At 48.7% G+C, this 24716-nt stretch overlaps 1 protein-coding gene across 2 annotated transcripts in view; it reads right to left on the reverse strand.

Moving 5' to 3' along the window:
- Positions 1-24716, reverse strand: part of AHCTF1 (AT-hook containing transcription factor 1) — a 2174249-nt gene that overhangs the window by 1115881 nt on the left and 1033652 nt on the right. For both annotated transcript variants that reach the window (XM_069607832.1, XM_069607831.1), the window contains exon 21: positions 18928-19118. In XM_069607832.1, coding sequence (XP_069463933.1) covers positions 18928-19118 — 191 coding nt within the window. The remainder of the gene's footprint in view (positions 1-18927; positions 19119-24716) is intronic.

Below are 24716 nucleotides of genomic sequence, written 5' to 3' on the forward strand. Positions count from 1 at the left end.
CCTCTTGGTCTCGCGCCGTTGATAAAGGAAACCTTCCTTCTTCTCTTCCGGGCAGAGCTGGAAAAGCTCGGATGCCCTGGCGATCATGGCATGAAACGATCCAATCTCGGAAGCCCGGGGAGGAAGTGACGACGGGAGATCCTCGTCGTAAACCTCGTCGTCTGTGCCCGTCGCGGCCGTGTCAGTCCCTGTATCATCCCCACGAGTCGTGGACGGGGAGGAGGGCTGAGCAGGGCGCGATAGTTGAAAAGGAGGTGGAGGATGAATCCTCCTCCTCTTAGGAGGGGGGCTTCCAGAAGGGCCTGGCTCTGGGTCCCCCGTCGGGAGAGGTTCCTACGTTGGTGGTAACGGCAATCTCGTCCTTATCTCCGAGCATAAGGACTGTATAGCCAACAAAATGGCCACCGAGTTGTCTTGCGGCACTGGTTGAGGGGAGTCCGACGGGCGGTCAGGAGCCCCGTCGGCACCTTCGACGTTCTCGTCGTCTCCTACGTCGGGGTCCCTCCCGACGGGCTGGTCTTCTTCCACGCCAACGCCGTGGCTTAAGACTTCGATTAGCTCCTCCTCAGAGGTTGAGGCCGAATCCACGACGACCTCCTGCCCCCCCTTTTTCTTCTCCGTCAGAGGTTTCACGGGGGTCCTGTCGATGGGCATGAAAGAGGACTCCCTCCGCGGTGGCAGGGAGACTCTGGGCCCCGAGGTCGCCACCACTGGTGTAGCCTCCACAGGCTGAGCCAGGGCCGCCGCGACTGTCTCGATAGAGGCCTTGGCCCGGTGGATTAAGGCTTTCACCACCTTAGGTGCGCTAACCGCCTTCTCCTTGGGGGGAGGGTCACCGCCTCGCTCCCCCTCCGATGGGGCCTTCGAGCTCAACCGGGGTCTCTCCAGGAGCTTCGCCGGGTGCTCGCCCTTCCTCTTACCCGAGCCAGAGCGTTGGCTCGTGGAGGATGCGCCCTGCCTGGCGCCCGTAGAGCCCGACCGTTCGGCGCTCCCGGTGCCAGCGGACTCGCAGTGCTTGGCCTTCTGTTGGACCCCCGTCGCCGGGGCGCCCTCAAAGGTCTTAGAAGACCGCTCGGACTTCTTCTCGCCTGACGGGCTCTTCCCTTCCAGCCAGTTGGCGAGACGCAGATGGCGGTCCTTCATGGTCCGCTCCGACATATTGCCGCAAAACGCACAGTCCTTCTCCACGTGCGTCTTGTCCTCATGCAGGCAGTAGAGGCAAAGGGAGTGTTCGTCCTCCTTAAAGACATTCTGAAGCTGGCATCCAGGGCAGACCCTGAACAGCTTTCCGGGCGTCGAGCTTCCCTTCTCCTGGGCCATGATCGAGATGGGCCTGAGAAACTTCTCGAGTCCTCCAAAAGCGTGGCTCGACGAAATCTTCACCCTTGAGGGGCGTAGAAGAATCCGACACGGGTCCCCGTTGATCGGATAAAGAAACGGTGGAGCTTGAGGCTCTTTTGACCGAAAAAGAGAACATTTTCCTAAGAAAAAGCGCGAAAAAAGCACTAAAGCTCGAGAGCAATAGCACGAGGATCCCAACACTTGAACGTGCGGTAAAAATCTGAAGATGGCTGCCAGAGGTGGGGCTTAGGGAGATTGCAGTCATTGGCTGTGGTCAGTATGTTGCAGAGATCAGTGATTGGTTACTACTACGAAAGACAGATCAGAAACGAAACTGATACTGATTTTTCTTTACCGAGGATTCCCAGCCTGACGACGGGGAATATTCATGAGCATGTGAATCCATGCCAGACCCCTTGCTGGAGAAGGAGAGGTTTCGATCTCAAGTGGAAAGGCAGAACTTGGAGATTCCGCTTAAACCTATTTTCTACCAGGGAGACCGTCGAAAGAAGAAAGAAGGCCCGGGATGACCGGATCCTTACATGCCGAATCTGTGGAAAAGGGGTAGAAACTTTGAAGCACTTAGTTATGTTCTGCGAACCCTTAACAGAAACGAGAGCCAGGTTCCTGGGAAAATTCTTTAAAGAATCAGCTACCAGACCATTGGAAGAATGGTGGCCAATTTAAGGTGGGGGGGGGGGGGCTGTCTATGACGTTGACGCTCCTGAATCTGGTGAAGGTGATCTTTGGCATTCTAGAACTAACGGACACTAAAGACATAAAAGACAGCCTCTGACTCGCTGAACATCGGCGGCTTGGTTGCTTCGGAATCTTTCTAATTTCTGAAATGTGAAATTCTGTATCGTAATCACAACTGAGAGGAACTTTTTTTGATTCTTATGATTTTTATGATTCTTTTTAGTTTCCCCTTTTCCACTTCTCTTCTTTCTTTCTTAAAAATGTTACTGCTTTTTTTTAATGTCATTTTAGTTTGATGTCTCTGTGTTTTGCATCTAAGGTTTTGTTTTAAATCAATTGATGCCAATAATAATAATTAAAAAAAACTATTATTGCTGGTGATATCAACACTGTCTAAACCAAAATAACATCCATTCTAACACAAGAGCCAATAAATGCCTCTCACTAATGCACATTAAAAATCTAAAAATTCAAAATGGTTCCACCAAGGAAGATTTCTCGCCTGCTCCAACATGGTCAAGAGGAAATACATCATCAATCATAGATTATATTTTAATTTCAAGCAATGCCAATAAGAGAATGGCGTCCTTCGCAGTTATTCCTAACCCCTCAAGCGATCATGAAATGCTCGAAGTAAAATGGATCCAAAATCTGACGCAAATCCCAAAATATAATCCACAATTACTACAGCTGAATCAACCAAGAAATAATCTAAGATGAAGCCATATATCATAGCATCAATAAAGAATCAGGTGACATCCAGTCTTAAAGGACCAACACCTACAACTCAGATCGACTACACTAAATCTGTTCAAGTAGTAATGCAACAATACTCAAACCCAACTCCCATTTCATTTAAATACAAATACTGTTGCGATGCAGATATATTTAATGTAAAAAAAAAAACTATAGACAAGCCATCAGAAAACTTTCAGCAATCACTTGTGCTGTTGAAAGACGCCATCTACGAAGCAAATTTTGCAATGATAAACAAATTGTGGTCCTTAAAAATCAGCAAGATGCAGAAAACATGCTAAAGGCAATTCGAAATAAATCCACATCTCAGATATGGAATCTAATTAATAACATTACACCATCTGCTGCCTCGTCTACTCTACTTAACACTATTGATGAATATACATGGATAAAGCACTACAAGCAGTTGCTTAATAAAAGATACAACCAGCATAGCAAGACCATTTCCACCTTGAACAGACTTGGATAAGCTTATTTTTGATAAGCTGGCTATCATAACATTATTAAAAAATTAAGTGAAACTAGAGCTCCAGGCCCGAATAACATATCCAACCTAGTCATCAAAGCACATCCCGATGAATGGGCAGATATCCTAGAACTTAAAAAAGGAGATAGATCTAATCCACTAAACTATAGGCCAATAGCACTATTAGATACCAGGGAAAATGTTCTGTCAAATTATACTCTGTGACTTCAAACAATGGCCCACGGACAATAAATTGATAGATATTAATCAATCAGGATTTACAAAAGGAGTAGGCACTGCATTACATTCATCAATCTTGGTAGCTTTAAAAAGTCAGGCAATAAAAAAATATATATATTTGTAGTCCTAATAGACTTCAAACAGGCCTTCGACACAGTATCACGCAAGATGTTATGGACCAAACTTTAATGCAAATTGCCCACCTTATTTATTCTTTTTAATTCATCAATTTTATACTGGTACTACAATTAGTGTTAAACTCACAACTGATGGCTTCCTAGCCAAGGACATTCCTACGGTTTAGTCATAAAATCGAATGCAAAAATGTTGAAAGTCAAAAAATTGAAAAAATTATGTCGGCCAAAAAGAAAATTGAATGACTTTTTTAATATGTTTTTTATTCGAAATGGGGGTTTCCCCTCCAACCTCCCCTTTTCTTTTACCCTTTTTTTACATGTGGAACCCCACAAAAATATATTAATAAAAAAATAAACAATTCGATTTTGTTTTTCAACAGTTTTCGAATTTATTGTAATTCGACATTTTTTTTCCGATATTATGACTGACCACCCATTCCTACTTCCAAAGACCAGAAACAAGGGTGTATATTTGCATGTATTTAATTACATTTTTATATAAACAATATTTTTAAGACTTCAGTTAGAGCTTTCCCCCCTAAAATGGGATCCTATAAAATAGGCTGGTTATTATATGCGGACAATCTTTTCATTATAGACCAAATACCAATCAGATTGCAAAGAAAATTGGAAGCCTTGAACCTATATGCAATTGATAATCACCTCCTTATCAATATTGCAGAATCTAATACCCTACTTCTCCATCACACATCACATAGACGATCCACTAAAAACAACTGGTCTCGCAGGGTAACCACATTAAGTGACCGAATATAAATACCTACGAATACATTTAAATAACCACCCATCAGATTTACCATATAAAACAGTAAATCGCAAATGACAGCACTAGCAATTCAAGGCAAGGCCATTCATCACAAATATGGTACATTTTCTATCACACCAGCACGGACATTCTATCTACAAAAAGTAATCCCATTGTAACGTATGGAGCCCATACAAAATTACCTGGCAACACCCCAAAGTGGGAGACCCTGGAAGGAGTTTATTGGAGAAAAGTCCTCTCATTACCATCAAGTGTCCCAATTATTGCTGTCAGATTTGAACTGGGCCTACTATCACTGGAACCGTGGGTACTATGGCAAAACATAGCTGCCTACAGGAAATGCCTAACTACTCCCACCAACTCATTCACACTACTTCCTGTTCTCAATGCATCACTAAAATACGATATACATGGGACACTACAAACTTGGAAATTGGCTTGTCTCACCACACTCAGAGGCAGACATTTCGATTGACCTATTATGTGAATTCCCAGAATAAGCCAAACTAAAATTACATGCATGGGATTGGCGTTTTACATGGGAAAAATTCACCAATGATGTCATTTTTAAACAAGGAGCCTTCAACCACAAAAAGCTAAATGAAATAGCAATCTATTTAAATAGGTACCCTGAACCAAAACTAGCAACATCAATTATTCGCTTAAGATTAACTTATGGCCAACTAAATCAAAGCTTGCGTCATATAAATCATCAGCTATACAAGACTCAACTTGCAGATTTTGTAAACTGCCAAATGCTGATGACACCCTATATCACCTATTTGCTGAATGCACAGCATTAATCCAAGTTAGGACTCAAACATACTACAGACATCTTAGCGAACTCAAGATCCTAACTAACGAAAGTATGTGGTCATATATTGTGAACACAACAAGAATCTCTGTAAATATAGCAACAATGAATTTCTTGTTGGCTCTTAAACTCTCAGACAACGAAAACTCCTAAGACAAATAAAAATGATAGCAGCCATCAGTGGAACCCACTCACTATCCTCTTAGTCTTAACTATGATTTTATAGGTTGTCTAAATGGTTTTATAGTGTTTTAATCATGAGTTTATATATGCAATATCCAAACATATATTACTTGTAGGAGATTAACAATAAATTAAGGTATAATGAAAATGATGATATATTATGTGTCTGCTGTCCCAATTACTCCAGAAAATAACCATGATCTATTATGAGTCTTGTATACATACTATGAAGTCAATTGAACCTAACATCTCTCGAACTTTATTCATGATTTTATAGGAATTTTACGTTGCTTTTATATACTGTGTTTTATCTATGGTTTTATATCTTTAACAAATATGTATCTGCCACTATCTCGAGATTAAAAGAAACACGTAATCCAAAACTGATATGTATATAGTAATTGCCATTACAATTACTCCATAGAATATGCATTGTATTTGTAGTTAAGATCCTAGAAATCTCAGAACGCTGAATTATTATCAAGATACTCCTGATTGAAAGACGACTAAATGTATGATACTACCTTTCTATGAAATGAGGAAAAGAAATTGATAATATCCTATCTTACTTTAATAGCAATCCCGAAGTACACAGAAGAGTGAATCAATCCTTGTCGAGAAATGCATGAAGTGAAGGTAAAGACCATTATGATGTTAAGTTGTGTTGAAAAAGTTGCAATAAGTAAAACAAACATTTTTAAAAAAATGTAAATTGTAATGTGAAAAAAGCCCCGCTTCAGGTTCTTCTAGGAAACCAAAATGGCAGCAAGATATCCCTTCAAAGTGCCAAACTACAGCCCTGTCCGAGCCAAAGAAAATCAAGAACCAAGAATGTGGAGCAGGTAAAAAGGTCCAGAATTTTCTCCCGCACCAAGCCTAAAAAATCTGCCACCAAATCCATTTATGTCTGTAGGTGGCGTGTCTCCTAGAAGAGAGGAGTATGTCCTCTGACAAATCTCACTCCTTATACCTCCACCTTTCAGCAGCCAGGCATGAAGGTTCAGGTTGTGGAGCGTCGGCTGCAGGAGCAGCCACGGAGAGCAGATGGCAAAGTCCAGCAACTCTGGGTACCAAGTTCTTTGGGCAAAGTCCGGAGTGATCAAAATCATTGTGGACCCAAACAGGCATAGCCACCCGAGAGCCACTGGTATGACATGGATTGGTGGGAATGTATAGAAGAGATTGAAGTCCCACTCAACCATCAGTGTCCCTCAGAGCCCCTGTCAAGTAAATTCCCTGGAGCAGAAGCACCTGCACTTCCTGTTGACATTGGAAGCAGAGAGATCCACTTGGAGTTCCGCAGCAGGAGAAAATCTCCTTCAGAACTTCCTGACAGAGCTCTCACACAAGGGATTTCAAAAACTGTCTGCTCAGGGCAGATGTCATCACATTCTCCTTGTCAGTCAGATTAGGCACCGTCAGAGACCTGCTGTTCTTCGGAGCCCAGAACCATAATGCATTGCTTCTCTGCACAGAGGTAAGGAGTACACACCACCCAGTGTGTTGAGGTAGTATATGGCTACCATGTGGTCATTCAGGACAAAGACAATCTTACCTCATACAGAAAGGAAAAGACTACCACAGGCCAGTCACCATAAGATCTTGGAGGTGAGCCCCCCAGCCTTTCAGGCATGTGTCTGACTAGTGTCAGTTGGGGCCAGGGATGTTGAAACAATTCTTCTCTCAATAGGTTGCATCTCTGGGACCACCATCCCAGGATCTCCTGACACAGTTGACGAGACCTGAAGAATATCTCAGGTACGTCCCTGAAAAAGAGACCACAGGCAACTGAGAAGCCGATCGCCTCTGCCACTACAACAATGCACGAGGCCATGAGACACAGCAAGGGGCAAAGAAGCAGTGGCAGGAACCTTTTCCTGTGGTTCAAAGACATGAACCATCTTGGAGATATTACCAACTCAGTCCTTGGGCAGGAAATACCGGCCCGGGTGCGTGTCCAAGACCCAACAGATGAATCGGGGGGACTGGTAAAACCTGAGACCACCTGGAGTTCAGGGAGAAGCTGAAGCTGTGAAACAGGCTGTACATCCAATAGAAGTCTTCAGACGCCTGGTATGGAGAGCGAGCTTCTACGAGCCAGTCGTTCAGATAAAGAAAAACATGGATGACTTTCCTTCTGAGGGGATCCACTACCACTGCCAGCAGCTTGGTGAAGACTCTGGGTGTGAATAAGGCGGCTGAACGGCAGGACCTTAAATTGGTAGTGGCAGTTCCCTAGGCACTTCCTTTCAATGAGCAAATGCAAGAAAGCATCCTGGAGATCCAGGCAGAGTAGCCAATCCTGCAGGTCTAGAGCCTGAAGGATCTGGGAAAGAAATACCATTCTTGATTGCATCCTCACGCAATTACAAAAACCTCAGCTCCAAGATTTGATGCAGTTCCTCCCACCCCCCTATATTCTTCATCACAAGAAAATAGGTTGAATACTAGTCCTTTCCTTGTATTGAGCAGGGTACCGGTCTATGGCCCCCTTTGCCAGAAGCTGATTGACCTCTTCCAGTAGGGAGGGGATCCAGAGGCAAGGACCAGTCATCCGGTGGATGGTCTGGAGGATGAGCAAAAGGCAGACAGTATCCCTGGTGAATGACCTGTAATGCTGAGGTATCGGAAGTGGTAAATATACATTCCTCGACAAAGAGGGATATCCTTTCATCCCACAGGGAAGGTTGGTGGACGCCTGATTGAAAGAGGCTTAGCACCTAGCGCAGGAGAGGGAACAATAGAGGCAGGGGTACCTCTACATTGACCTCTTCTGGGGCAGTGCTGAACATGCTTGCCTGAGGAGGCATGATCTCTTTCCTCAGGAACAGTAAGAGGTGAAAGGGGTGAAAATCTGTGCCTCTGCAAGCTGGATTTGCAAGTTGTTGCTGTTGGGCCACCAGTCCCAGAGATTTCACAGTCACCTCCGAGGCTGTGAATTTCTGGAGAGATTTGCTTGTCTTGTTGCGGAACAGGTTATTTCTGTCAAATGTCATGTCAAAACGTTTTTTTTGGACATTCGCTGCAAAACTGGATGTTCTCAGCCAAGAATATCTTCTCTGCACAGTTCTAGTGGCCATTGTTCAGGCCACACAGGCTGCTGTAAATAAGACCTTATTTGAGGATCTGGTGGGAAGTGTCTTTAACATCCTTCACCAGGGTCTCAAAACCAACCTTCATGCCACCCTCAGGCTGCCATCTCCAAGAACACAGACCAAAATGCAAATGGAAATTTGGCTAAGGCACAGGAGGCGCTTCGCAGGCCACGGCTTGCTGAGATGAAAATGTTTCTTCCACAAGCATCCATTCTCCTGCTCTTTGCTCTTCATGTCCAGGGACAAAGAGGGGAAGAAGTAGTCTGCAGGTTCCCCATGGAAGCCTGAACGACTAAAACATTTCTGTGATGCATGGGTGGATAGGAACTGCGAGTCTGAGGGTGCAGGACTGTGCTTTTTGGCGAGATCCTGGTTTACAATGAGAACTAAGGCCAGTTTGGACCATAATGTCCAGAACGTCTATCAACTTGAATTACACTTTTGCCCATGAGAGGGCCCAACAACTCTAATGGTAACCACCACTGTTGCAATTTTGGCGTTGAAAAGCTGTCTACGGCTTACCCGGGGTAGGAGCAGGGAGCATGTCTTGTTCTGGCGAGGTGTTCAGGTCAATTGCCTCCCGTTAAGCTGTGTGTCCCGGGATCGAGTAGTACCTGGGTTTCTGGGCGACGTCCGAGCTGGAGAGGCCAGACTGGCAATCAGGATCTGTCGGTTGCTCGTGGGACGCAAGGCAGCAGCTCCTGCCCAACCCTGATGGAACAGGGATAGAGAGGAACCACCCCCCGACGCCACAGTCTCTTCTTCCCTGTGGATTACGTGGTGACAAGACAGCCAGCACTGACAGGGTCGGGGTGCTGAAGATGGTCAATCCAAGGACCTCAGTAGCAGATGAGTGGTGGAATCCAAGGACCTCGGTAGCAGAAGGAGTCCTGAGGTTCTGGTGGTGAGAGGACAAGCACTGTTCAACGTGGTAGCGTCAGGTGGCAGGATAATACTGAAGCAGTAAACACCTGGTAGTGGCAGTTCAGTTGTGTTCCAGGAAGAACAGGTAAGGAACTCAGAAGGGTGGTTGGCTGGAGTTAAGAAGAGCAAGGCCAAGGGGTAAGGCAGGGCTGGTACCCAGAGCAATAGTCAGCAAGGGAACCCAGGGGAGAACCAGAGGGACACCAGGGAGGGCGCTCCTGGGGAAGGAGAGACCCCCGGGGGATCAGGGAACACCAAGGAAAGGGGCAAGCAGAATCCACAGATCCAGCAAGGGTAGGCTAGGAACAGGAAAAGCTGGAACCAAGGAGGCAGGCAAGAGCTAGGATAGAGCGTAACTACGGCGAGTCAGGAACGAATCGCGTTAAGACGCAATCCGTTCCTGTGCTCGTCCGCCATTTAAGGTCCTCAGCATGAAACCGAGGCTTGAGGCGCGGGCCGGCCCGCGCATGAGCAGCGGCCCCGCCGGGGATGGAAACGAGGCTAGACACGCAAGCTGCTGGTCTCGTGTCCCGCAGAGTATGCGCGCGCCCGGAAGTAAAACAGGAGGGCAAGTGCGGACGTCAGGAGACTAGTCACCCGGCAAACCGAAATCTAGGATAAACCCGCCAGGGCTGGCAGCATCCCGCCGTCCTCCAGGTGGGTGCCCTAACACCTCCTGAAAGTCCCCTTCATCACCGTAAAAATCCTCTGGGAAATCCCAGACGTACCCCTGCTCTTCATCATAAATGCCCTCTAATCGAGACATGAATGTACTCCTGGGGAGTGGGGTATACTCCTGAGAAATTCTGGCATTGCTGACATCGGTCGGTGCAGGTAGAACCGTGGAAAGAAGTGTCGGGGACGGAGTACTGCTGTCTGAAGACTGAGTGGTGAGACGCTGAGACAGGCTCTGATCAGTCTTCTGTGCGGCCAAGCCCAAGGGCGTAAGGTATTGAGACTTTCTGGTGTCTGCCAGCTCGCCCAAGCATCTTAAGCCTCCCATTGCTCCAGAGCAGATAATTGGTTGGGGCAAGGTACCCGAGATGCCTGATCTTCAGGGGAATCCCTGCACTGGTGACTACTCTTCTTTGACAAGGAAGAATGGTGCTTCAAAGACCCATAGGGTGACGAGACCTCATACAGTACTTTTTATTTTTGTCTTTGCAGACTGGCGACCGTTCTTCTGTGCCACAATCAGTGCCGGGTGACCGCAAGTCAGTTTGTTGCCTTTCTCCTTGTGATGGTAAGTGAACAGCTTTGCCTACTGTTTACAAACAGCCTTGGGGTGCATCAACTGACTACGCACAATCCTGTGTGTCGTGTCCCTCACCGAAGCAATAAAGACATTTAATGTCCACAGTTGACACAAGGTTTAAACACTGAAGACTTTGTTGGATTCGGCATATCGTCGAAAGAACAAGACGACTCAGAACGAAGCTGTGTTCCTCAAGGGATCTGAGTACACAGAAAAAAAACTACTAGGGCCACAAGGCACAGTGCCATTATACACTGCCCGTGACATGTCTGACACGAGGGGAGTAGAGGCGCCGAGGGGAGCACATGTAGACCCATACTGCGCCCCAAGGCGGTGGAAATGTTTCAGAAGAGCAGCTGCACTGGGAGATTTCATAAGTCATTTATAACATGAAGAACGAGAAGTGCAAGGAGAAAGGGAAGGAGGTGCAAGGGGAAAGGGAAGGGGGTGCAAGGGGAAAGGGAAGGGGGTGCAAGGGGAAAGGGAAGGGGAAAACAGGGCAGCAATGCTCTGAGTAAGTGCAGCCAGGGCAGAGCGGCTCTGGGTAGTGCAAGGTTAACACGCGACTGTAGGGTTACAGTTACAGCCTTTAAGTGTGTGGTAGGCCCAGAGGCAATGCAAGGGTGACTAAGAAAGACTGGTACCCAGTGAGACTGAGGCTTGCCAAGCAACCAGTCAGTACAGCAGACAGGATGTCAGCAGGGGAGGGAGAAAGCAGAGGAGAAGAGTAACATTTTGAGCTGCTACCGGAACTTCAGGTGGTCCGACTCAAGTTTGAGAGGGGCAGGGAGGCCATACCATAGGGAGGCTGCTGCAGAGGAGAGAGATCTACCTCCTACTCTCTGCCTGGAGAAGCATCTAACCCTTCAAGAATTGAAGGTAGTTGAACAAAGGGCTCGAGAAGGAAGATATTTTGTAAGAGAGTGTTGGATGTAGTGCAGGCCCCAGCCCCAGAGATAGCTATCAAAGGTAAGGAATCCGTCGGAGGAAGGCATCCAGGCTCTCTGGGGACGCGTGCGAAGATAGGAAAGACGGGTCAGGAGGATCTCGCCCTGTGTTAATTTGCCAAATCTCAGTCCACAGTCAAGATCAAAGCCGGTTTCAACCATAACTCAATGGCCGGGACCACAACTGCCAGCTTAAAGGGCAGGAGGGTATATTATACGTTACTCACCATAGTGACCAACTTACTCTTCGTCCTCTTTCCTCCATTCTGCATGGGCGTCCCTCGCGAGGGACGGGAGCCGGAACCCTTTTCACCAGAAAAAACCATCCCTTTTAAATTTGGAGGTGCGTGGGGGTGCAGCCCTGGGAGCATGCGCTGCCCTGACTCCGCACTCCGGTGCCACACCTCAGTCCCCATAGACGCGTTGACAATAGATTTAACATTGCCTAATGACACAAGTTTTATTAGGGAGGAGTTGGTGGGACGTGTGGAGGAAAGGGGACTGAGATGAGTACGGTCAGTAACTTATAATTACTCTTACGTCCCCGTCATCTTTCCTCCTTACTGCATGTGCGATTACAACTGAGTGTAGCCCCAGGGTGGAGAGGAGAACCTCCTTAAGCAAAAAGGTTTGTAAGAACAGCCTGTCCGAAAGCCGCCTCTGCTCTAGAGCCGGCATCCAAACAGTAGTGTTTGTAGAAAGCCAAAGGGGTGGCCCATGTGGCCGCCCCCTGCTTATGACTTGCCAGGGGACATGCCGCTGGAAAGCGATGGCCGTTGCCTTGGCTCTGACCGCGTGGGTGTGCATGTCGGCTGGCAGTGGCTTGTGCTGTCCCTCGTAGGCCTCTGATGGCCGAGACCATTCAACGGTGTTAGGAAGAATTCTCATAAATGTGCTAATTCCCTTCACCTTAGAGAGCCCCAGCAACTGTGCTGGATTTTGAGGACTTGACTTTTTTTTACCTGGAGAGAGTGTGAGCTTTTATTCCTACTCTCTCATGTATTTCAAATGTGTTTTACTCATGTTCCTTTGGTTACAGAGTTTTTAGACAAACTCCACAAGCATCATCTTTCCAGGTGCGTCACACAGCACCCTCAGTGCAGTGACACGGGGAAGCCTTTTAGGCTGTCGCAAGGTTTAAACACCTTCTTTGGGATAAACTACTGTTTCCCAGAGAAAGTAAAGTGAAATTGACTTTACTAGTCTCTTCAAATTCCTAGACTCAGCATACCCTATCTTACAATAGAGTGCTGGAGGGGTTACTTAGTATCCCTTATGTCTAGAAACTTCTATAGCTGTCAAATGCTACCCTTTCCTATCGAAATGGCTGGTGGCAGTGGTTTTACAACAAACTACCATGATTTTTCCAGACAGCGAACACCGGTAGTATTAAATCGCGGGAGCCATGTTTTTCAAGATGGCGTATGAGCCCCCTTTGTTTAAACAGGTCCTGGTTGTCTTTTTTCGCCATTTCTTTGCGGAAAGGTCCTTCTAGAGTTTGTCTCTGCACACCAAACCAAGTTTGGTCCCTTTGTTCCTACGCCTTTGGCGGGCTTCAGGACTGAAGACCGCCTCTGGCGCCTGAGTGTCTGGGGCGGGCAGGAGTGAGGGAGGTGCCTGAAACTCCATGTGCTTAGTCTCCTAGGAGACCCAATTGCACTCTGGTGTGAGTGGCTGGCTGACTGTCCGGCAAGGACAGCCACCCTGCTGGGTGAGTGGCAGCTAGACTGGAATGAATGGGAGAGAACTGTATAAAAGGCGAGTCTCTTGGCTTGGAAGGCAGAGTCGACCACTGGAACGAAAGAACCGAAGACTAGCTTGAAGAGGACAGTTGCTGAACTCCTGGACCGTTGGTTTGCCAGGTGAAGCCCTGCTGCAGGTTCGAATCGCCAAGTTCATCTCGACAGAGAAGCCCTGCAAGGACGACTTCTCACTTTGAGTTGATGGGACCAATCAACGCGACCTGTAACCCACCTGGATACCACTCTCAGAGCTGGTGGTATTTTTCTCAGAGTTCTGCAGGAAACTGAATAACCAGGGAGAGGGACACTCATTTTTGTGCTTTACTACAGCTTCTGGAATCGAAAATTTGCCAGTTGCCAGCTTTGCGACCAGTCCCAGTGCAGTGCAGGATTCCCTCAGCGTCCTCCCTCTTGTCCCCACGACTGAGGCTCAGGAACAGCGAAATCGGTGGGAACTGCCAAGAATAGAAGTCTTCAGCTGCATCTTTTTCTTCAATGTAAGGTACTGTGAAAACCTGACCGAGAGAACTTACCGCTAACTGCAAAAGTACTTGAATCTTTGGCAACTTGCAGGCCTAGTCAGCTTGTGACCCAACATATGAACCCTTCTTTTGCAAACTACTTCTGAGAACTTTGGCAAAAACTTTGCTGTTTAACTACCAGAACTGCTTTATCCTATACAAGACTTTAGGCCGGCCATTGACCTTTAGGCCTACCCTATTGCATTGAATTGGCTCCTCTGAACTATTTGCACTGTCATGCAAATGAGGCCCATGAAGGTCAGTGTCTGCATGGGCTGCAGCTGCGACTTCTTGAGGTTGAGCGAAAAATCCAGCTTGTGCAGTGTGTTTAATGAGAGCGTGGGAGGTATGGTGCACTACAGATGTAGCCCTGAGGAGCCAGTCTAGGTAAATGTGGTGGCCTTGCGACCTGAGGAGGGTTGCCACCATCTTCAGCCTGGTAAAGACCTTGGGGGCCGAGTTGAGGCCGAAAGGGAGCACCTTGTATTGGAAATGGTAGCCCATGATCCTGAATCGTAGAAAGGGACGATGAGGCTGCCATATTGGGACATGTAGGTACGCGTCCTTCAGATCCAGCGAGAACATCCAGTCTCCCCTGCACAATGTCTCCGCTATCAAAGCTTGCGTAACCATCTTGAATTTTTCTAGAGGTAGGGAGAGGTTGAGGGTGAAAGGTCCAGCACAACTCTCAGGCCCCCCCCGGTTATTTTTTTTGAATGGCAAAAATCCTGGGGTAAAAGCCCAAGCCTTGCTGGGACTTCCTCCACTGCCTTGCACTCAACGAGCGACCGGATCTCCGCCAAATGAGTTGCTGTCCCAATCTGTGGGAGGGGAGGCTGGGATAGGGAGGTGTACCCCGTAGAGACTACAAAGAGAATCCTGGCGGCAAAAATGTGCATGGAGAGCAAGCCTGCCCCCCACTGGAGACACGTGGACCCGGAGGGGCGTGTCATGCTTTCTTTACCTCCGAGGCTGCTGCAGCAGAGGGGGGCTGGAAAAAGCCCTTAAACCCACCACCCCCTTTTTTTATGTGCGCCGATGCTGGGATGGCGAACGGTCGGGCTGCCTGGACCTCCGCTCTTGGAAGCCGTGGAAACCTCTGTATGTACGCCCCTTCTCATAGCGTTGCTGTGACTGAGTATACGGTTTGGGCGTGGTCTTTGTAAGAATGGATAAAGACTTGGCCGTTTGAGAGCTGTTTTTCCTTTTATCCAGCTCCTCATCCGTCGTGGAGTGGAAGAGGTCACTCCTTCGAACGGAAGATCCAGTATGCATTCCTGGACATCTGGGTTGAATTTTGTAGCACGGAGCCAGGCCATTCGTACGTGGCAATACAGATGGCATGGCCAGGGGTGTCAATGTGGGCCACCGAGGACTCCATGATGTCCTGCGCCATGATTTTGGCCTCCGCCAATCTTGCCTTTAATCGTGATTGGCTCTGAGCCAGAACCTCTGGGAGGAAATCCGCAATAACCCGACAGAGCCTCTGGTTAACGGCTGCCAGCATGGCAGCTGCGTTAGCTTGACGCAGGTGCAAGGACACGTTGGAATAAAGCTTCTTCCAGTACGCCTCCAAGATCTTCTCCTCCTTGCCTAGCAGCACCACAGAGGAGGCGGAGGACGAATGCGGCTTGAAGTACAGTGATGCCGTCCAGACGTTTATTCATCGGCTGGGCCGAGTGGGGCTTGAGCTAACCCTTCTTGGCCAAGGCTACTACGTTCTTCTGCATCAGGATCCCTGTACTGGCAACGGGACATAGCGTGAGGACTTCTGCGAGGACCCCCTCTGCTGGTTGCTCGACCTCAGGCTGAGGAAGGCCCAATTACTCTGCCAGCCCGGCCAGTCGTTCGTGGAAGGCTTTGGCTGAAGACGGCGTGTCGCCCTCCTCATCATCATCATCTGTGTCCACCTGCGGATCCAGAGGGTCCAGCACAGGCGGGGGAGTGCTAGGAGCCGGGGGCTGTGGTACGGGGACCAGAGTCAGAGGCTGCGGCAGAGGTTGGTGTGGAACAGCCTGCGCAATCAGCTGGGGGCCTGGAGCGGGTTGCTGAGGCTGAACCAGGACCGGATGGAGCATGTGCTGGGGCCTGAGGCGCCGGAGGGAAAAATGGAGGAACTTATCGAAAAACCTGTCCTCACAGGCTGGATTGGTGGTAGGCGAGATCGACAGGGTAGCGGGCAGCTGCTGGAGCCGTTGCATGGCCTGCCCATATGCACGCAGTGGGAACCTGTCTTGCACAAAGGAAGGATAAGCTGTAGGCCACATACCTGGTTGACACTAGTCCCACCACGACACACAGTCCTCCGCCTGCTTTCCCTGGAGGCGCATCTGGATTTTCTGGCACGGCAGCCATCTTGTTGAGCTGCCTTCCACGTGTCTGCGTTGTGTTGCTCGGCTCAGTGGGCCCGCCAGGTCCAGGAATCGAGTGAGGATCATGGGGCCTACCCTGTTCCTCAGGCCTAGGCCCGGTAGGCGAGACACCCATGGCGGATCTGCCTGAAGCACTGTAAAGGCAGACATGCTGCCGGTACTAGGGCATAGCTCCTCGGGTGAAGACCCAGTAAAATAACCTTCCGGTCCCTCAGCACTCTCACCAGGAGGATCTGTAGATCCTTCAGCTTCTCAGCCGGCAGCCGATTATAGCCGTGGTACTTGTGCTGGTATGAGGACCTGGGTGGACCCACCCGTGCGGGTAAATCCTTGGGAAGGCGTCTCCCTTACAGGGTGCACTGGAAAAGAGCAGCCCTAACTTGGGCTTGGATCGATGATAGATTAAGTCCTCTGGAGGAGCTCCCTCCACCTGGCCAGTCTGTTCTTCAAAGACCTCAAGGAAAGAGCGTTGCACGCGGTACACGTGGTACAAGCTTGCCAGCCGTGGTCAGGGACAAGGCACCATAGGCAGAGGACGCGGGATGGACAGCTGCTGAACCCTGCAGAAGTCGGCATGCGCTGGGTAGGAGTGTGACGCCCGAGTACCGTGTACCTGAATGATAAAAAGACAGAAAAAGACAAAGAGAAGAAGTATCTGCACGTGGAATTACAGGGCCAGAGCCAAAACCAGAAGCACTGGTGAATTCGGCCCGTTCACGTCAACGCAGAAAAGGGGTCTGAGGTGTGGCGCCGGAGGGCAGAGTCAGGGCAGCGCGCCTCTAAATTTAAAGGCAGGAGACGTTTTTTTTCTGGTGAAAAAGGTTCTGTCTCCCATCCCCCTCGCAAGGGACGCCCATGCAGTATGGAGTAAAGGGGACAGGACGTAAGAGTACCATATGCAGACCTTCCTCAAGAATGCCTGTGAGCACAAACTGCACCTTGGGTTTTGAAGGGACAGATAACCTTAAGCTTTCAATCATCTTATCCATCAAGCGTTAAAATAAAGCCAGAGATTTCCCTGAAGTAGGTGCAGGGGTGTATCAAATTTCATGCCTAGGCCACTTGCCTCTTGCAGACCAGCAGCAAGAGTCAGCAATCACCCCCCCCCACCTCCCCTGATAAAACTCCTCAGGGAAGTCCCCAACTTCTCTAGGACAAAGGTTCAAGCCCAAAGGGGATGGGAACACACTCCTCATTGTAGGTCTCGCATATGAGGCATAAACGTGAGAACAGTGTACTCGTGTACTCCTCAGGAGTCTTGTACTGGCAGCGCTGGAGAGAATCCAAAGCCGGAAGACAGACATCAGAAGACAGAAGTGCGATGTGAAGATGGGTCCTACCCCACTGGAGCTGCGACTGTGCTGCTGAAAAGCATGTGATTGAAGTCTTTTGTGAAATCCCTGCCACTCGTCCAAGCACCGTGGACTCTCATGGCACAAAGGCCTAAGAGACCCAAGCTACTCCTCACTGATGAGGCACAACAAGGCCGAAACATGTTTGGGGATGCTTGTGGTCTCGTGCAGAAGGGATGTGACCTAGCAGTTTCGGCTGGACTGCCCCTTTTGGGGTGGGGCCAAGTCTGATTTGCGTATGGTCTTTCCCCTTCTGTAATGGCTTGGCAGGCGAAGAACGATGGTCTGGAGGGTTGCCCAGAGCAATGCCAGTGTTTAAGATTAATTCTAAACCTTCCAGCCATCACCTCTTTGTTTTTGCTACAAAGACCTAGGACGTCAGCACTGATGTCAAGGATCTTCAGCTGAAAGGTCTCTCTCCCCTTCCTCCTGTGTGGAAAAGTTACCTGCAGTGCCTGTTTCTCAGAGGAGTCCCTGGAGCAGTGACTTTTCCTCAAGGAGGAAGAATTACTTTTCGAATAACAGCTTATCAAGCAAGAGCTCTTGCAGTGGTTCTACTTTTTGTCCTTACGGACCGGAGACCGATTGCGGGTACAGCACTTCACGCCCAGCGGCTTTCAACGGTTCTGTGTGATATATTTTTCCTTCTGGAAAAAGGTGAAGAGGTTTGTCGCCCAATCTCAAAGCGCATTGGGGTGCATCGAAAGAAATGGCGACGTGCAAAGCTGCATGTTGTGTCCTTCCCTGAGACAGTACAGGCAGTGAGGTTCAGAAACTGACAATGACGTCTGCTGTCGAAGGTTTTGAAACTCAAGGCCTTCATTGGATTCGGCATGGCACGAAACGAGAAAGTAATACGCCTAACGAAGCAGTGTTCCTGAAGAAAGTAGTTGAAAAACGGAACACCAGTCACGGCGCGCCTCAATATATACTGGCCCAGATGTCATGTCCAGTGCGGGGCACATAGATGAGTCAGGCAGAGTGGATGCGGAGCCGCGCTGCACCCCCTGGCAGTGGAAATGTTTCCGAAGAGCAGCTGCGCTTGGAGATGGATATCATAAATGAAATCTCCATTAGTTTATTAATTATTTACTACTATATTAAAACAGAAGCTTTGCATATAAATGAAACCTATATGCCACAAGTCTTTAATGTTTGCAAAAAGCAATTAGTTACCTTAAACTCAATATACTTATGTTACCAATCCAAGAAACACAGACCAGACTGGAAATCCTTTTTTTCTTTCACAATAAAATAAGCATATTTAAAAAATAAAACAAATCATAATATATTTACCTATTATACAGCAACACTGTAAGGTGAAGTGTAACCTCGCTGCTACTAGTCAAGGGAGGTTTCGTAATCTGTATGTATCGAAGAGCTTGCTGGTGTTCCCCTTGACACATTAAGGCATGAATAATTCGAGTGTGGTGAAATGTCAACATGGACCGGCTGGTTGCTGGGTGAAGTATTCCATCTAAAGAATTCTGCACAAACAAAAATGTTGCAGACAGTCAGAACATGATAATTAACATAGAATTTAGATGAATATATTTACGCTTTAGAGTAAATGTCATAAACCGATTCTCAGAGGGAATGTTTGTCAGAACAGAGGCCCTTCCCAGACTGTATGCCTGAAAGCTGGCTGGGCTGGATGTGGCAATTCAGCTAACCTCAGTCAGCTTGCAAACCATTAGCATACAAGGCATGGGTGGCAGTTTTTACTGCTCTGTGCCTCACTGGTTGCAGGCGCGTTGACTGTCAAGACACTAGATTTCTATCTCGGAATTAGTCTCCCTTCTTTCTATCGCTGGCAACAGAAAGTAAGACCTGTTGAGAGCACCTGGCAAATAATGGAATAAGTTAATGTAATGGACACCGTCCATGAGGTTGGGCCTAATGGAATCTGGAAATTATGTGTGAAGCAAGACTAATGAAAACTAGAATTCATGTATTAATGGGTATAAGGAAGCTCGCTATGATGAGGCAAATGGGCATCAACATAATTGGGGAATGATCTGCAAAGTGGTCATAATGTAATTTGATGAATAAGCATAATGTAAACTGGTAATTAAATGCTCAGTGAATCTGCGGGAAACTGGCAAGAATGTGCTAAACACTGTAGTAATGTAAACCGTAATGATGTGCTAACGTTAGGAGGATTTTTCAAAGTCACCATTTGTGGTAGGATTTTGAAAAGCCAACCTACGTTTAGCAATTGTTTGAAAATCTCACTTGAGCTAAACCACTTTCCTAAATAGCAGACCAACCAGTAAGGCAGAAGCTAGGAGGAAGCGTGCTCTGTTGTGTAGTAAAGTTAACGAACCACTCATTTATTACAGTAATATACTGAGGCACACTCTAAATATTCTAAGGTAAGTACAAATATCAATGTACATATTTGCAGCTCATAGTTTGGTAACCCACTATGGGTTACACACTACTTTAATATCACAAGCATGCATGTACACACAATGCATAAACAAAACCTGGTAGAAGGATGCTACATCAGAACATAGTCCTAGCCCTTGTACTTCTAAGGCACTATCCAGCACCATATAGCTAGTGTTTGGAAATCCAACCCTAGAATAAACAGTCTCTGGGAAACTGTAGTAGTCACAAAAAGGTTGCAGTCAGTAATCTAGGAGAGTCCACTAAAGGCAGTTGGTGCAGAGACAAAGCAATAGGTGAAATATGAACTTAAGAGTCTAAAGTCAGTTTGAGAAATTCAGAAAAGCAGCTACCACCCTGGAGGTCCAATAGGATAGCCCTCTGACTTCTACACCACCGCCCTTGGCCAGCCCCAGACAGCGCCAATGTAAGCAGGACTTATAGGTGGGGCGGGGGGGGGCGCTTCAACAGTAGTGTTCTCAGGCCCCGAAATCCGTAGAAAGAACAAGTTAATTACCTGTAACTATATTTCTCCAGCATGGGACTGGCATGGATTCACATGCTCATGAATATTCCCTATCGTCAGGCCGGGAATCCTCAGTAAAAGAAAAACCAGTTATTTTCACTAACAAACTGTATTTCACCTCTAAACCAATCACTGTACTCTGGGGCATACTGCCCCCAGCCAATGACCGTCCTCTCCCTAAGCCCTTCCTCTGGCAGCCATCTTCAGATTTGGAAAGCAAGTAAAGTGGCAGTATGACCAAGAAGAGCCACAGAGGGGCAGGAGGGAGGGATAGCATGTGAATCCATGCCAGACCCATGCTGGAGAACAATAGTTACAGGTAAGTAACTGGTTTCTTCTCCAGGATGGGGACTGGCATGGATTCACATGCTCATGAATAAAGTATACATAACAGTACAACATTACACAACCACGGGAGGTGGCAAAGCTCAACTAAAGCAATCACCCTTACCTCTGGAACAAGTTCACCTCAAGTGAACAGGTTGCACAGCACTGCACAGCCTACTCTCCCTACCTGGAATTCCTGTCAACGCAGAAGAATCTCTTGAAGGACCACCATGTAGCAGCCCTGCAGATATGCAGCAGGGGCACACCAGACAGGAACGCTGACGTAGCAGCGATCGCTCTGGGGGACTGGGGTCTCGGACAGCCGGGAAGCGGTCGGTACGCCAACCGATGACAGTGCATGATGCAGCCGTAGTACCACCTGGAAACGGATGCCTTAGACAAGGCCTTCCCATGGTTCACAGGACCAAAGATCACGAACAGTGGAGACATCTTCCCAAAAACTTTTTGTGCCTGCCACAAGCTACATCCAGCGAGTGCAAGGCCCTTTCAGCCGGTAACTAAGGCATTCGGAAAAAACACTGGTAACACTTAAGGTTCATTGAGGTGGAATTCCGACGGAACCTTCGGCATGAACAAGGGGTACGTCCGCAGCATCACCCTCAACTCGTGGAAAGTCAGATAAGGTTGTTTGCAGGGTAGGGCCTGGATTTCACCTACACCCCTGGCAGAGGTGATGGCCACAAGGAAAGCTGTCTTAAAAGAGAGGACCTTGAGAGGGGCCTAATGCATTGGCTTGAAGAGGGCCCCCATGAGCTTTGTGCGCATCAGGTTGAGTTCCCAGGCCGGGCAGGAGGCCTCACCTGTGGGAAAGATCGAAACAGTCCTTTGAGGTACTCCTTGACGAGACAGTGGGTCCAAAGAAGACCTTCCCGGAGTCCTGGTGTAGCAGACGGTAGCTGCAAGATGCACCTTGATAGAGGCGTGCACCAGTGCCGCCTTGGCCAAGGACAACAACTATGGAAGAATATACCGGCCGTGACCCTCAGAGGGGTGATCTTCTGCGACCGGCACTGCATAGCGAAACGCTTCCACTTGTGACCGTAGCACTTAAGAGTGGACGAGGCTCTGGCCTTGGCAGGTACCTCCCTACATTCCGCTGGCAACTAGCACCCTCCAAACTCTAGGGCTGCAGGAGCCAAGCCCTCAGGTTCAGCAATTCTGGATTGTGATGCAGGACCTGCTTCTCTGGTGAGTAGATCTGTGACCAACGGCAGCTTGACCAGAGGCAACGCCGACAGGCTAAGAAGGTCCGGGAACCAAATCTGCCTCGGGCACGTTGGGGCGATGAGTATTATCCTGCATCGGCACTGTAAGTTGATTGATGGCCCTGCAGCAGGAGAGGTAATGGAGGGAACGCATACCCAGGCCTTCCCCGGGGAAGGAGAACGCGTTTCCCCCCCCATGCTCCCCAGTTGGTGGAATCTGCTGGCAAATTTCTGGCATTTGGACTTGGCCACCGTCGAAAACAGATCGATCTGGGGTCTGCCCCACTTGATGAAGATGCGGTCCACCGTGTCCTGCCAAAGTTCCTACTCATGGCAGGAGTGCAACTCCCTGCTGAGGGAGTTGGCGATGGTAGTCTTGACTCCCGCCAGGTGAAAGGGGATGAGGAACAGCTCTTGTTCGATGGCCCAGTGCCACAAGTCCTGCGCCTCTTTGGAGAGCGCTGGGGATCGAGTGCCCCCTGCTTCCTGATGTAGAACATTGTGGTGGTGCTGTCTGTGAAGATCCTCACCAACTTGCACCTTCAGAGATGGAAGGAATGACTTGAAGGCCCAGAACACTTCCAGCAGCTCCAGGATACTGATGTGAAGATCCTTCTCCTCTGCCTGCCACAGTTCTCTGGTGTACAGGCCACCGATGTGGGCTCCCCAGCCCTCCAGGGAAGCATTCGTGGTTACCGTCTCATGGTACAGGGGGCTTTGGAACCCTGTGCCCAAGCGACGTCATAGTGGACGTTCTATCGCTCCTCAAAACTCATCAAGCGGGATCTTGTCCACGAAGCTTCCGGACACCTGAACCCAGAAAGCGTCCAGGAACTCCTGAAGACGTTGCATCCTTAACCTGCAGAGCCGGATAAGGTAGATTCAAGACATCATACCGAGCAGCGACATGATGGTCTGCACCGTGGCGGTCTCCAGTGACAACAGTCTCTTCACTTTCCCCAGTATGGCCGCTACCCTCTCCTTCGAGAGTGACACTAGGCAGGAGACTGTATTGAGTCTGGCTCCTAGGAACAGCGCATTCTGCGAAGGTGTTAACCAGGACTTCGGATACTTGATGGAGAACCCCAGATCTGTCAGCAACTGGACGGTCGTCTCTGTGTGTCCGACTGCCAACTCTTGCGAACTGGCCAGCATAAGACAGTCGTCGAGGTACAGGTAAACATGTATCCCCGTAGACGCAGATCGGCCGCCAGTGGTGGCAGGCACTTTGTGAACCACCTGATGGCCAATTTCAGGCCAAAGGGGAGGGCCATGAGAACTGGTAGTGCTGTCCATGCACTACGAAGTGTAGGAACGTTCGGTGCTTCCTGTGAATGGGGACGTGGAAATAGGCATCCTCCAGATCCAGCGACGTCAAGAAGTCTCGTTCCAGTTGGCCGAGCACATGCTGCAATGTGACCATCCTGAATGTTTGTGACTTGAGGCACTTGTTGAGACGTTGCAGGTCTAGAATGGGTCCCCAGCCCCGAGTTTTCGTTTTGACCAAAAAGTATCTGTAGTGGACTCCGGAGCCCCGGAGAGTCATGGCACCAGGTCGATCAGTCCCTTTCACAGCATGGCCTGTACCTCCTCTAAGAGTTGAGGGATGTTTTGCCACTGCCGGGCCACCAGAGGGATCCACAAAAACTTGTGCTGAAACTCCAGGGTATTTCCATGAGCGAGAGCATCCACCACCCATCTGTCGGTGGAGATCTTCTCCCACTCACTGACGAATCCAGTCAGCCAGCCTTCCACCGGGGTGCATGGGTGGAGGACCGACGTTTTGGCCGGTAGTAGGCAAGGGTCTTCCAGTTGAGATGAGACAAGACTTACCCCACTCACTTCCCTCGGGATCATCCAGTTGTCCAGGTACGGAAATACAGGACCCCCGGATCTCCTGAGGTGGGCCGTCAACACTGCCAGGAGCTTGGTGAAGACCCTCGGCGCGGAGGTCAACCCAGAGGAAAGCACTTTGAACTGAAAGTGCCTGTCGCCAATGAGGAACCTTAGGAACTTCCTGTGCTTTTGGTGTATTGGCACATGGAAATAAGCGTCCCGTTTCTCTCAAAGTCACCATCCTGAATTAGTCCTTCCTTAGGAACTTGTCCAGGATGGGACAGAGACCTCCTCCCTTCTTGGGCACCAGGAAGTAACGGAAAGACCAACCTGACCCTCTGTTCATTGGGAGACACCTCTTCCATGGCACACACAGGGCTCTCGGTTCTTCCTGGAGCTCAAGTTCTGGTTGGATTGGTGGAGGTGCATGTCTGTCTAGAGGCCTCTTTAGAAAAGGCAGACAGTAACCCCACTGAAATTAACTACATAGCCCTGGCGTCTGAAGTTATTTCCTGCTACTGGAGCCAATGCCCGTCCACCAACCGGTACCTCATGGGAGGGGAAATCAAAGGGGTAGGATGTGTAGCGAGGAAAGGAGGATCTGCTCTTGCCAGCCTATTCTTCCCTGTGAAAATGGCATTCACAGGGGGAATGGTACAAGGGTGCTGCCTGTGAGAGGACATTCCATCAATGTTTTGAAGAAAAAACGTACAAAGTACAGTAAGAATGTTGAGTAAACTCAAATCGTGTTGTCTAGGCAGCGTGCAAACGCGCAGTAA

The sequence above is a fragment of the Ambystoma mexicanum genome, chromosome 4q (assembly GCF_040938575.1).
Source record: "Ambystoma mexicanum isolate Mex_15411 chromosome 4q, UKY_AmexF1_1, whole genome shotgun sequence".
NCBI classification, from domain to species: domain Eukaryota; kingdom Metazoa; phylum Chordata; class Amphibia; order Caudata; family Ambystomatidae; genus Ambystoma; species Ambystoma mexicanum.